The following is a 12,386-nucleotide window of genomic DNA, read 5'->3' on the forward strand; positions in this document are numbered from 1 at the left end:
GGCAGATGGGCTGTGAGAGGTTCCCGGGATAATAGGATACATGTGTGAAATTTTCATAGCCCTGTAGAATAAAGGCATGATTTTAAAAAACAAATTCAAGAAATTAACTGGAGCAATATTAAATACATCTTAATATTTAAAGACATCTACCTCCTTTTCTTTTCATGATTCCATTGTCTGAAAGCTTACATTTAGCTTTTCTTTGAGTCTGCCTTTACCAATCCATTTAGGAAAAGCTATTTTATGGAAAATCTCACATTTTTGTTGTGGATCTTTGTAATTTGGGGCTGCCCAGCAACTGAGCACTTATCTTCTGGGGGAAGGGTTTCAAGAAAGGTAGGAGGCAGCAGCCCAACCCCTTTCCCTATGGTAGAAAGCTAAGGCTGGCAGAATTTTATTTAACACACACCTAAAATAAATAGCACTGACTATGTGCCAGGCACTAATCTAAATGCTCTAAAAATGACGACTCATTTAATTCTCATAATAGTATCTACCTCATTGGGTTGTTATTCCCCTTTAACAGACAAAAACTAATGTACATTCAAGGATGCACACAGCTTATCAGTGGAAGAGCCTATATTTTAAACCCAGCAAGCCTGGCTCCAAGGAACATTCTCCTAACCGCGATGTCACACTGCCTCTCCCCAACAACGTGGTAGTTCAGCACAATCAGACAGATGGAGGTTTTGAAAAGTGACACCAGGGTGCAGAAGATGGTCACAGGTGATTTGCAGCTCTGCTGTGAATGTAAGTGTCGAGCAGCAGCAGTGACTGGCAGGGCGGTGGAGTCCACTGACTGTGTCCTTAACAGCCTTGTCTGGTACTAGTGTTTGTTACGTCCAGAGTCCTTTAAATCCTGCCCTTTTGCTGAGCCTCCTATCCAATTTCCATTAATTCTATTTCCTGCTTCCACTCTAATAAATTATTACTCTGCTTACATGGTCTACAATCAAGAATCTTGGCCAGTATGGCTAATTTACCCATCAGCAGAGAGCCAATCTTCATAATGAATGTGAGAGCTCTTGCAGAGGCTTTTGTGGTCCCTTCCAACTTTACAGCCCTTGGATTCACGCTAGTATATTTTCTTCCTCTAACAGTATTTGCAGCTGTGGCTACCTGGCTCACAGGGATCCCAGTCCCCGGCCATCTGCACTCAGGTGATAGTCATGTCCATGATGCACGTCACCTGGCCAGAACTGATTGATCCAGGAGTGCACCCTGATGCCACAACCTGGCTAAAGGTTGGCGGAGAGGGCTCTCAAGCTTGGAAGGGGATGGCGTCAAGTCGTGTTGATGGCTATGCCTAGAGAAGAGTCCCCTAACCCAACTGCCCTGGCACTTGGTCTTTCTCTACTATTCAAATCCTCTTTGAATTTCATGAGATGCCCTGGTGACAATCCCTCCGATAAATTATTGTCTTCTCTTTAAATTTCAACCGTCTTTAGTATCATCTTAGCTTTGCTGCAATAATTCACTGAAAATCCCTCTCCTACTCCCCAATATCATGACCTCGCTTCATATAGCCCTACAGATGGGAGTTGTTACAGTGGTATTTTCCCCTTGTGGTTTAAGTATCATGGGAAATGAGAAAGCAAAAGATGACATAGACTAGAAGGCATCTTTTAAAAAGAAAAACAAACAAAAAAGAGAAAAACAAAAAAAAATTTGAGGATGAAGACTTTATTTACATTGCTTTTTGCCAAACTCCACTGTCAGATTTTTCCACTTTATATCTGCCCACTGCTTAAGACTTATTAAAGCCTCAAAACTTTCATCCTCTAATGACATGATTTAGCACCTTGATTCTTTTGGTATTTGGATACTGTACTAGTAATTGATCTGAATTAGGGACTTGATAGCTTTGTTTCAAATGGCTTAAACATTTTTTAAAAAGATCCAGTTCTCCACTAAAAGGAACCACAGCCCCTCTGAGAAATGGCTGAGTTCTTCCCCAGCTGCAGAAGAATTGGTACAAGATGAGCCTGGGGCATGTTGTTATGCCAGAAAACAATGAAATGCTCAAAAAAAAAAAAAAAAAAAAAAAAAAGACAGAGGCATGTCACAGTGACACAGGAGTCAGCTTGAAGGGGATCTCATTGCACGAATCGGATACAATTAGAGCACCAAAATGATTAAGAACAGTAATGAAGTAAAAATCATTGAGGGAAAAAAACCTAGGGATTCATGAATTTGCATGGGGAGGGAGGCAGGGAGGGAGGCAGGCAGGGAGGGAAGGAAGGAAGGAAGGGCAAAGGTAAGGCTGTTGCAGTAGAATGTCAAGTGCCAACTGGTAAATGTGGAGAGTGCTGGAGTTGGAAAATCATTCTGCAGACACCATGTTATACATTGGATCAGGTGGAAACCATCAATGACTCCTAAATTTTGATAAGAAGCAGGGTATTTACATGACCTTATACAGTGTCTCTCCACAAAATTATGATACAGTGGATAAAACAGACAACATCTTAACCAGGTCATCAGAGTTATCACCACCACAGAGGGGCAGATGGACATGGTGTGCCTCCAGATGCCACCCTCGAGAAGGACACAACAGCACGTATCCAGTGTTCCAGCCAGAAAAGCACAGTTGGAATCTCTAATTGTAAGAAAATCACCAGTTAAATCCCAAATGAGAAACTGTCTGTTAAAAAAGGGAGAGGGGACTGTATTTTTCAAAAATTCAAATCGTAGAAGCAATGACTTTGTGGAAAAGTTCAGATTAAAGAAACTAAAAGGAACGAGAACCAAATGCAATCCCTGAGCCTCCCCTGGACCTTGTACTGGAGGTGGGGGAACACCACTAAGGACATTACTGGGTCAACCTACAAAACTGGGATATGGATAATAGATTGGACACAAATATTGCATCAAAGTGAAATGTACTGACATTTCATAAGTGTACTGCGCTTATGTAAGAGATTATCCCTATTTTTAGAAAAACACACTGAAGTGTTTAGGGAAAAAAAGGCCACAATACATATAATTTACCCTCAAACATTGCCAAGGGAAAAGGGCATACCTGTGTTGTTTGTGCTATTCTTATTCCTGCAAATTCTTTATAAATTTTAAATCAGTTCCAAATAAAAAGTAAAAAAAAAGAAAAAGATTGACTGCAAAGGCACAGGGAACTTTCTGGGATGATGGAAGGGTTTCTAGGTTGTGATCATACATTTGTCAAAACTCAAAGTGTACACTTGAGGCTGCTGACTTACTGTATTCAATAAAGATGATTTGCAAAGGTACAAAGGGTAAAAGTCCAGTATTTCAAAAGATTCTATATTCCTTTAAAGGCAGACAGAAGAAGGGGTACGTGCATTTGCCTCTTGAAAGGCCTCAGGAACTGCTGTGTTATGGATGGAAGCAAGCTATCTGGTGAGATTGGTTTGCTCCAGCCAGGATGAACAGAAGCCACAGACAAAACCACACAATCCTCCTTTCTGAAGCATATTATGGCAAAAAAGCAAGCATTTTTGTATTAATGTCTATTTTAGAGTGAACACAATACTCCCATAACTGGTTAAAATAAAACACAGGCCAGGCACTGTGGCTCATGCCTGTAATCCCAGCACTTTGGGAGGCTGAGGCAGGCGGATCGCTTGAAGTCAGGAGTTTGAGACCAGCCTGGCCAACATGGTGAAACCCTGTCTCTACCAAAAAAAAAAAAAAAAAATTAAAAACTTAGCTGGGCGTGGTAGTGGATGCCTGTAATCCCAGCTACTTGTGAGGCTGAGGCAGGAGAATCACTTGAACCTGTGATTCTGTGAGGTTCCAGGGAACCATGATCATGCCACTGCATTCCAGCCTGGGCAACAGAGCATGACTGTCTCAAAAACAAACAAAAAATAAAACAAAACACAAAAACTCAATGAAATCTGGCCCCCAAGGGATCCTTCATATGATCCCAGATCCTTAGAACACCATTTACTGTCCTCAGAAATTTCCCTAGATGGTGAGGAGAGTTTTTGCATGTCTCTCCCAAGCCCCCACGCGCAGACAATAGTTTGCATCTTACCCTCCCCATAGTTCAGGGCCTACTCAGATGATGCCTCCTCCAGAGGTTCCCCCTTTATGCTCTGCCTGTTCCACCTCTTAATCTAAGCTTTTATGTCCATCTTCCTCATAACAGCTATTTGTGAACTGTCCTTCTCCAACTCAGCCCTTGGGAAGGAATCCCTGCACTGTGGCTGGCACCTTGGAAAAGGATGTTGCATTGAACTAAGCTCAGATAAAGGAACGCGGGCATATTTACCATTTCATTCCTTTTCTCCTTCACAGAATGGGAATTCACAGAGTAGGAAGGTGTTGTCATTTTTTCTTTCTTCCTCTTTCTCTTTCTCTCTGTCTCTTTCCTTTCTTTTTCTGAGACAGAGTTTTGCTCTTATTGCCCAGGCTGGAGTGCAATGGCACGAACTCGGCTCACTGCAACCTCTGCCTCCCAGGTTCAAGCAATTCTCTTGCCTCAACCTCCTGAGAAGCTGGGATTACAGGCATATGCCACCATGCCCGGCTAATTTTGTATTTTTAGTAGAGACGGGGTTTCTCCATGTTGATCAGGCTGGTCTCGAACTCCCGATCTCAGGTGATCCACCCGCCTCAGCCTCCCAAAGTGCTGGGATTACAGGGTGAGCCACTGCACCCAGCCAGTGTTGTCACTTTCTATGTTGAAACTCACATTATTTGCACCATTTTCTGGAATGGACTTCCTGCCCAGGAACATGATAGCTAATTCTAAAATGGGATCTTGTTATAATCAATCCAGTCAAACTTTTTGGGACCAGATTTTCAACTTTTTGGTGTAAGTAGGAAGAGAGATTTTAAGCTCAGAAAACACTAAGGGAAACTCAAAGCAAAACATTTCTGTTAAAGCACTACCAGAACAATTTATACAAACTTCTATGCAACCCATAGTTGGTCAACTAAAAATGGAAAACGACACCTCTCTAGGACCTGAAGATATTCAAAAACAGTGATGATAGCCGACACCGACCACTCACTGCCATCCAAAGCCTGGAGAAGTTAGTCCACAACTAAGACACTATAGGGCTAGGGTTCAAACCCGGGCAGACTGGCCTAAGAATCTACATTCTTCATCTCTACACTATTGTTTCTGGCTGAACTTAGTCCTCCCGCCAAAGCTTATATGTTGAAATCCCAACCACTAGTACCTCAGAATGTAACCGTATTTGAAGATAATGTCTTTAAAGAGGTGATTAAAATGAGTGGAGCCCTAATACAATAGGAACTGGCGTCCTTATAAAACGAAGTGGCCTGGCACAGTGGCTCACGCCTGTAATCCCAACACTTTGAGAAGTTGAGGCAGAGGGATCATTTGAGCCCAGGAGTTTGAGACCAGCCTAGGCAACAAAAGCTAAGAAAAAGAAAAATAAGCCCAGCATGCTGGCTCACACCTGTAATCCCAATTACTAGGGAGGCTGAGGTGGGAAGATTGCTTGAGTCCAGGAGGTCAAGGCTGTAGGAAGCCATGACTATACTACTGAACTCCAACCTAAAGAGTGTCAAAAAAAAAAAAAAAAGAAAAAGAAAGAAAAGAAAAAGACAGGGATGTGCATGCCCAGAAGAAAGGCCATGTGAGGCCACAGGGAGAAGGCAGCTGTCTGCAAGCCAAGGAAAGAGGCCTCCAGAAAAACCAAACCTGCCGAGCCAACACCTTGCTGTTAGACTTCCAGCTCCACAACTGTGAGAAAATTAATTTCCTTTGCTTAAGCCTCCCAAGTCTGTGGTATTTTGTTATGGCAGCCCTAGCAAACTAATTTAGCCAGTATCTGTTAAATACCAATTCCTCTTCCTTCCAGAGAGCTCCAAGGTGAGGTCTGCATCCAGAATTAAAACTCAACCCAATTAACAAGCCATACTTCACCAATCTGCGTTTAACAGGAAAATCAATAAAAGATCTCATTTTCCCTTATTTAATAGCTATTGTCCTGACACTTTCTCCCTATGCTGATGAGTACTCACCAATGTTCTTATCAGAACTCTTTTTTGTCCTACTTTTATGCAAGGAACTGGTAAGAAATTTCTTTCTACTAAATTCAACCATCTCCTTTATTTTCTCCTTCTCTTTCTGATGAGAAGGCATCACACTAACATCCTGCAATTATTAGCCTTAACCAAACAACAGCTTTTATCTTTCCCTAGTAGACGCTAACCCATGCTTTTATTAAGCAGAAACAGGAATACTGCACTTCGGATACATCCTAAAATCATTTTGTTGCAAAAGCATGCTTTATTTTGAAAGAGATGGTGGCTTTGGAGGTCATCCCATGCTCCACAAAAGGATTCCAAACTCCCATTTGCAAAGTGGGGTTTTTAACTGAGACACCTGAACAGTGGATGCTCTAATCCACCTACCAGAGATGGGTGAATTTTTCACTCAAATTGCATGACTTCAGACAAAACAGTGCCTACCCTCCCCTAAAATTCCTCTCTGAGTCACTGGCTCTTCCTTGAGAAGAAATGGAGCTGTGCCCCAGGACTGTACAGATTGAAATAAATAGAGGTTTTGAAGTCCATCCTTGGAGTTCTGAACAGCTCCGTGTACTTTGGAAACTATTTTTCACAGGAAAGTTTTCACTAAGGGGATGTACTAGTCACAACTCGGCAAGATGAAAATGGTGTCCAGAGGTCAGACAGTGCCGCAAGGCGGTAGGAGGAGGACTGGAGCAAGGGCCTGGGGAAATGAAGAAGACCCTGGGTCACCCTGATTAATGTGACTTTCAGGGCAAACAATTTACCTACAAACATTCCTCCCCTATTTTGTGTGTCAATGCAAGCATTTTACATCAAACAAACAGGCTTATTACCAATACAGTATGGCTCAGCTGACTGCACAATTTTTCATACAGAGAGCCAGCATTTGTCAAGCTCCTGGTATATTCTGGACACTGTACTTCACATGTTGACAAATCAAAGCATTGCAAAATGAAATAGGGTTCAGCCTGCCCTTAAAAAAAGTACATATGCAACTAGACCCCTCTGGTTTGTGGGGTTCAGGGCAAAAGTACAAAAGTCCCCCTCCTAGTTATTTTCTAGTGTTAACCAAGCTAGCAAACTGTCATGTATTCCTCCTCCCTTGACAACAGTAGTTTTATAGCAGCCTAGAAGGCCAGGGACAATTTAGAATTTTCAGACCCTTCAGAGTTATGGGCCAGACACAGAAATAGCAGACCTGGCCCATGAACAGAGCCCCTTCCCTTCCCCACCCAAGCTCCCTCCTCTCCTAGGGGGGGCCTCTTGGGCACCCACGGGGACTCCCTCCTCTCCTATCCAGCCCACATTTCCAAACTCTTTTATGCCCCAGCAAACAGCTGCCCCTATGTGAGCTCTCCAGGGATCAGGCCTGCCCTTTCTAGGGCTCAGGCCTTAGAAGCTGGTATGGGGCCCTTTGGGCTGGGTATTCCATCCAGGTCTTGGGAGGGAGGGGGCAGCATGATCTCTGGGTAGCCAGCCCCCTTGGACCTACAGACTTCCAGGTCTATGGGAAGGGGCACACTCCCCGCAACCCCCAGAAGGCCAGACTGGGCCCTTTAAACCCAGGGGATAAGGGTAAGGGGGTTCTTCCGCCCAGGTCTGAAGGCCGTACTGGCTGAGAGCCTTCTCTATACTACACTAACTAGATCAACTTTTTCTTTCCTTGAAGCTTTCTGGGAGGGTGACACCTATACAAGGAATAAAGATGAATAAACAGATGGTATAAGAGAAGATTCCTGTTCAAAAGGGATGAAAGCAAAAAAGCTGAAATCTTTGTGGAAAAATTGACAGCTGATACCATGGTCTGAAAAAAAAGGTAAAATGTTCCTCAAACAGCAAATATGTTGACAGCGTTCTAGAAAGTCTGAGGAGGTGGGATCCTCACCTCATGGCATAACTTGGGCAAACCTTCAACTGTTTTCTTTCTGTGTTTGAAAGTGCGTGTCCTACCCAGACCTTTGCAGAGAGACCAAAGGAGCTGGATGAAGACCGGCCAGAGGTACCAGGGCAGCCAACCTAAATCCTAGGGCGTGGACACACCGAGTCAAGATGAGCAAGGGAGGTTTGGGTCTGCTGCAAACACAAAGGCCTGGCCAAAGGGACCCATGGGGGGCAGGCGTAGGAGCTCCCGGTCAGAGGAGCAGCAACGGCATGGGCTTCACCCCCACAGCTGACCTAGCATCGGTTTTGCCTTTTCTCAATCAGGGCAAGTTGGTCAGTTCTCCAGGCCTCCATGTTTTAATTCTCTAGAATAGAGATATCACCTGCCCGCATCACCAGGTGATGATGCCCGTAAGAACTTAGCACGGTCTGGCACATGGTAAATTCTCAAGATGCTTCATCTAGAACTGAAAGCGTGCGGGTCAGAGCTAGCCCTGAACCCAAGATGTGGGTCACCATAGACCCCAAGCTGGGTGTGCTGCGGGCAGAGGAGTGGAGGGGGTTTTGGGGAGAGGGGCACACCGAAACACATAGGGTACAGCGGTCAAGAGGTCAAGTGTTACAGGTCCCTGTCCCGTTTGGGGGCACGGGAAGGGGGTGCGTTTTCATGTCGCCCAGCCAGAGATATAAAGAACAGACGCCCTAAGGCCCGAAGTTGCTGGCATCCATGAGCTCCAAGGTGGAGGAGGAGGAAGCCGTCCTGCACTCCGGTGGGCTCCAGGGCCGCGCGGGTCCGGGCCAGTAGAGCGGCCGGGAAGGCTCGGGAGGGGAACGCCTGGCTCGCGGGGGTCGGAGACGCAGCCACTCACCCAGCAGCAGCAGCTTGAGCTCGCGGCGCGCGTCCTTCTTGTCCCGACGAAGCTGCCGCTCGATCTCCGCACTGATGCGCTGCGACTCCTTCTCCTCTGCGGACAGGCAGCAACAGCCAGCCATGGTGGGCTCAGCTCAGCACCCGACGGGGCGACGCGGCCCCGAGCACTCGAATCTTCGGCCCGGCCACTCACCCGGCCAGCACGCGACGGGCACAGGGGTGTGGAAAGACTGGGGCCGATTTGAGCTTTGGACTAACAGGCCTGGACCTCCGAGGCTCAATTCCCCCTCGAAAGTCGGCTCTGAGGCGGGGGCGAATCCCGAGTGCTGGGAACACTCGAGTGCACCCCGGATCCGGGCTCAGCCTGCCCCACTCTCGCTCTGGGGAGAAGGAGGGCGAGTCGAGAAGTTGGCAGTGTTGCTGGCCCCGGGAAGATGCGAGCGCCCCTTGGCACAGGAGCCGGACAGCAGTCAGGGGGCGCAGACGACAGTTGGAACGTCGGTGCTCCGGGGGGAATAGGATATTCTGGGCCTAGGGGTGTCCCCAGGCGGGAGGTACGCGCGGAGTGGGTTGGAGGCAAAGGACCTGGCTGGCCTTTGCCTGGAAAGTTCTGAAAACCTCAGCAGTGACCGCAGACTAAGACCAAGTGGAAAAGTTCCCGCTAGCGCTTGTGGCTCTAAGTGGCAGGAGGAGGCGGAGCATCTCGAACCTGCAGCCCTGGCGTCTGCTGGACTTGGCCTTCTAGGCACCCCAAGCCGAAGGCGCCTGGAAGTGAAAGGGGACCAGCAGGGGGCGCGGAGCAGGGGGTGGGAGCTGGCTTCTCAGGGAGCAGCCCCCACACTCGCCTCCCTGGCTGTGGCGTCCCGGCCGAAGTTTGCTGTAACCTGCGCGCTCTGGCAGCCAGGCCCCGGGTTCTGACAGGTGAGTGAGTTTCGCCAACTCACTCGCTCGGAGAAGGCGGCAGCAGGCTGGAAGAGGAGCGGCGCCAAGCGTCTGCTGCGAGACGCAAAGCCCCGAGGTTCTACCCGGACATGAAGTGGAAGCTTGCCCACCAGCTTCACCACCACGCACACCCGGGTTTCCTAGACGGGCTCCTTCCGCTTCCTGGACGCCCGGGCCCAGCTTGGCCTTGGCCCAGCTTGGTCAGCTCGGCAATTTGCCTGTAAAGTGTGGCTGGACCGAGCCTGGTGGCTCTGAGCTCGGAGAAGGAGCCGCCGCTGGGTTCAATTATAAGAGAACTGCAAGAGCCCAGGGTAAATATCCTCTCGGCCTCCGGACGAGGGGGCTGGGGAGAAAGGGAACGGCTGATTGCTTTGCATTTTATGATGGGAAAGACACCTGCTTTGTAGAAAGGGCTGACACGTTCCTGGTAGCACCTGGCAAGTTTCCTGCCCAGCCCCGAAACCTAACAGCCGCCTTGCGATTGTGTCCTCACTGACACCTTGGCCAGGATCCTGGAACATCAGGGTCAAGTTTGAGCAGCATTAATAAAAACTTAAAATTAAAAAGCACTTCTTGTACTTAAGTGGCACAATAAAATGCATATTACAACATCTGACTTTTGTCTGTGTAGATTTTGATGCAGAAAAGGGAAGGTGGAGAGAGGGGATCCTATTGGCCACAGCAATGAACGTTCTTTCCTTCTCAAGTCAGTATAGGCTATATGCTAATGGAGCGTTAGGCAATTAGATAATGCTTCCTCTACTAAGAGCAGGCATAAGTGCCTTTCATTTGAGTAGCAAGTATTTTATCAACTCAAACTGAGGAGCACATTGAGTGGAATGGTATGTGTCATTATACAAAGAAGTTAGTATCGCGATGCTATCTGGCTGCATGTTCTTACTATTTTGCAGTTTAAGAAATGTAGAGGAATCAGACATTAAAAATGTGCGTACATTCTTTAATGTGTGACTATTTTAGTTTTCTTGCAGGCATAAATTGACGGTAACAGTGACCCCTACAGGAAAACTCCTGGACATTTCAAATTTGATCTTTGGCCATTTAATAGCCTGTTTCTTCTGTCTTAGCGCTTACGGATTCATTTACAATTTGAGAATAAGATCTCTTGGCTTCTCAAAGTCATGGTTGCATCATAATTATTATCATTTTAAAATTATAAATTTTTTAAAATGATTAAAACTAGGGCAAATTTGAACTCTTACATTAACTGGAATTACTGATACTGACCTATTAGGTTTAAAGTTGCTAAGATTTTTAAAATGTTATGAAACATATTGATTATGGCAAATTTGTACAACTTCCCTGGGCTAGTCAGCTTGGCAGTATATATCTGAAGCCTTAGACATGTCCATCCCCTTTGGTCGAACCAGTAATTTCTCCCTTAAGAAATAACTAAAAAGAAGCCTCGTGATTTATGCAAAGGTTTTATTGCCAATACAACAACAAAAACTCACAACCTAAATACCTAACAGCAGGGAAGAGGTCAACTTAAATTATGGTTCATCCATACAATGAGATATTTTGGAGCCATGAAATATGTGGATATGTGAGTAATAGACATGTGAATAAATTTGGAGAAAATCCTCAAAGTACATTGAATGAAAAAGGCAAGATCCAAAAATATAAAGAGTATGATAAGTTTTAGTATGAGAATACACATACACATTTTTAAGAGACTAAAGGGACACACATCAAAAAGGTTACTTACTCTGAGTCATGGCTGTTTGGTTGATTTTCATTGTCTATTAGAAAATTTGGGCCGGGTACAGTGGCTCACGTCTGTAATCTCAGCACTTTGGGAGGCCGAGGAGGGCAGATCACCTGAGGTCGGGAGTTCGAGACCAGCCAGCCTGACCAACATGGAGAAACCCCGTCTCTACTAAAAATACAAAATTAGCTGGGCGTGGTGGCGCATGCCTGTAATCCCAGCTACTTGGGAGGCTGAGGCAGGAGAATCACTTGAACCCGGAAGGCGGAGGTTGTGGTGAGCCGAGATTGCGCCATTGCACTCCAGCCTGGGCAACAAGAGCTAAACCCTGTCTCAAAAAAAAAAAAAAGTAAAGAAAATTTGGGGCAACTTACGTAAACTTATTTAGGCTCCACTTTCCTTAACTATAAGATGAGAGGGATAAGCCAGAGGATCACCCGACTCTAACATGCAATTATTTCTTTGATGACATTCACACTTATCCAAAATAAATTTATTTTAAAATAATCAAAATCCTAAAGTTGTTATTGAGCATCAGCCACTGGTAAGAAATAGAAAACTGGGATATCACAAGTCAATTGTTTTTATACTTCTATGTTGTATTCATCTCTATCTTCCTTATCTGTAGAATCTGGGAGGTAAAATAATAATAATTTTAAGATATTAATCCATTTGAAATATCTTTCCAGGAAGGGGTAGTTTTGAAAAGAGTTCTTAATAAGAGAGAATATTTATCTTCCTAAGTTATTTCAAAAAAGCTGCAATTTTATTTTATTCATCTTGAAGACAAGAGTGCAGACTGGACCTGAGTTTCAGATATCTGCCAAGTGTGGCTACAAGGGTGAACTAATTGTCTGATATTCCTCTGAATGTCTATTGGGTCCATACCAGCCCCTGTACCAGGCAGTGAGGATTCAGATAATGAGACAATTCCAGACTTTCGGTAGAGCTGTAGTCTAGTAGAAAGAAGTAAAA

General features: G+C 45.5%; 1 protein-coding gene across 1 annotated transcript in view; it reads right to left on the reverse strand.

The window, feature by feature from the left end:
• Window positions 1–9,974, reverse strand: part of GNA14 (G protein subunit alpha 14) — a 216,167-nt gene extending 206,193 nt beyond the window's left edge. Inside the window, exon 1 of the mRNA XM_005581975.5 lies at window positions 8,742–9,974. Coding sequence (XP_005582032.1) covers window positions 8,742–8,865 — 124 coding nt within the window. The 5' untranslated portion in view covers window positions 8,866–9,974. The remainder of the gene's footprint in view (window positions 1–8,741) is intronic.
• Window positions 9,975–12,386: the final 2,412 nt, after the last annotated feature.

The sequence above is a fragment of the Macaca fascicularis genome, chromosome 15 (assembly GCF_037993035.2).
Source record: "Macaca fascicularis isolate 582-1 chromosome 15, T2T-MFA8v1.1".
NCBI lineage: Eukaryota > Metazoa > Chordata > Mammalia > Primates > Cercopithecidae > Macaca > Macaca fascicularis.